Source organism: Vombatus ursinus, unplaced genomic scaffold (genome assembly GCF_900497805.2).
Source record: "Vombatus ursinus unplaced genomic scaffold, bare-nosed wombat genome assembly UNPS02015060.1, whole genome shotgun sequence".
Lineage (NCBI taxonomy): Eukaryota > Metazoa > Chordata > Mammalia > Diprotodontia > Vombatidae > Vombatus > Vombatus ursinus.
In genome coordinates, this window is record NW_020954838.1 from 5,838 (window position 1) to 7,585 (window position 1,748).

Sequence of the window (1,748 nt, forward strand, 5' to 3'; positions counted from 1 at the left end):
GGGGGGGACCGGAGATAACACAGAGTCCAGCTTCTTGGCAGCAAGGGAGCTCAGAGGTGACAGAGGAGACAGGCTTGTAAATCAGGAGCTGAAAGGGACCTTAGAGGTCATGGAGGAGGAACCTGAGGGCCAGGGTGAAGGGTATCTGGAGCTGGGATAGGAACTTGGGTCTTCCATACTGCAGTCACAGTCAAAGGGCTTCTTCTCTCCAAGAAAGCTGGGACTAGATAATAAGAGTTTTGACCACCAGCCCAGGAAGGACATCTGGGACCATCGCCATTGGCGGTGTCCTTCTGATTCTTGATCTCTCTTCTCAGGTGACACCCAAATTTGAGCTTTATGCCTGCTTTAACCCACTGGTGACAAAGTCAGGTGCCATCCATGCTGTGACTAAGCTCCTTCGTTGGGTGAAGAAAGAGGAAGACCGCCTCTTCATCCGTTACCCTCCAAAGTACTCCACTGCCCCTGGCCCAGCCCGCCATGGGCCCAGCAGGAGCGACGCTGCCCTGGAGAATGGCCTTTGAGACTGCCCCTCTCCATGCCCCTATGTGCACCTTAGTCTGCTGGCTTGGGGAATGAGAAGGTGGGAGCTCTGTTGATCCCTTTCTTGGTTTGTCTTGGGGAGAGTGGGGTGACTACCAGGCACGTGAGAAGGGCCTCATTCCCTGCCCAGGGTTTAGAGGAGGGAGGCTTCTCCCTTACTGTTGCTACCTGAAGGCCAAGCAGCCAAGTGTCCTCAGGGAGCTGTAAGGGTTTGTCTCTGTTTCCGTCCAGAAGAGGCAGTTGGGGGTATGTTTTTTTCCCATGTGTCAGTGACTTTGAGTGTGTGTTGGGAAGGGGGGGGGGGGCAGGCCTGTCTGGGAGGATCAAGCTTTTTATGGGTTGCTATGAGGCTATGGCTCTGGGAGTGGCTATGCCAAGCTGTCTCGGTGGGCTCATCTCTCAGCACGCTGTTCTATTTGACTGGCTGTCTTCAGTTTGTGTGTGTGAGTCACTGAGAGGCATCATCTGCCTCTTTCCCCTTGGGCTCGGCCAGGAACGGCTTTCCATGCTCTGAACGGTTCCTCTTGGCCTCAGGGTCCACCACTGGGCTCTCCCCACCCTCAACCCCCCTCTGCCTAGCCTTTTGGCACTCACTGTAACCCATGCAGAAATAATAAAATGTTTTAAAAAGAAGACTGGCCCCTTCCTTGACTCTGCCCCACCCTCCTTCCTGCTGCGCACACTGGACTTAGGAGTTAGAGATGCCCCAGAATTGTCACCCGCTGGGAGGGCTGAGGGCAGCCCTGGTCTCTAGCTATGCCCAGACATCTCCCATTTTAGCAGGGAAGCATTGACAGTAGCCATGGCACTATTTTTTAATTTTTATTTTTTAACATGTGTTTTTAAAACTTTGGGTTACAAATGTTCTCCCTTCCTCCCTCCCCTCCCCACCCACCCTCATTGAAAAGGCAAGCATCTCCGTACAGGTTATAGATGTGTAGTCATGCAAAACACTTCCATAGTAGTCATGTTCAGAAAAACTAAGTATATCTCCCTTCATCCTATCCCACCCCCCCCCATTTATTCTATTCTCTCTTTTGACCCTGTCCCTCTCAGAAGTGTTTGCTTCTGATTACCCCCTTTCCCAATCTGCTCTCCTCTCTATCATCCCCCTACTCTCTTGTCCCCTTCCCCTCCTATTTTCCTGTACGGTAAGACAGATTTCCATACCCAATTGAGTATGTATGTTATACCCTCCTTAAGTC

General features: G+C 51.9%; 1 protein-coding gene across 1 annotated transcript in view; it reads left to right on the top strand.

Annotated features, from left to right (window-relative positions):
* The window catches only part of MON1B (MON1 homolog B, secretory trafficking associated), a 5,302-nt gene extending 4,126 nt beyond the window's left edge, over positions 1-1,176 (top strand). The window contains exon 8 of the mRNA XM_027846095.1: positions 318-1,176. Within this exon, the coding sequence (XP_027701896.1) occupies positions 318-524 (207 nt within the window). The 3' untranslated portion in view covers positions 525-1,176. The remainder of the gene's footprint in view (positions 1-317) is intronic.
* The last annotated feature ends 572 nt before the right edge of the window (positions 1,177-1,748 follow it).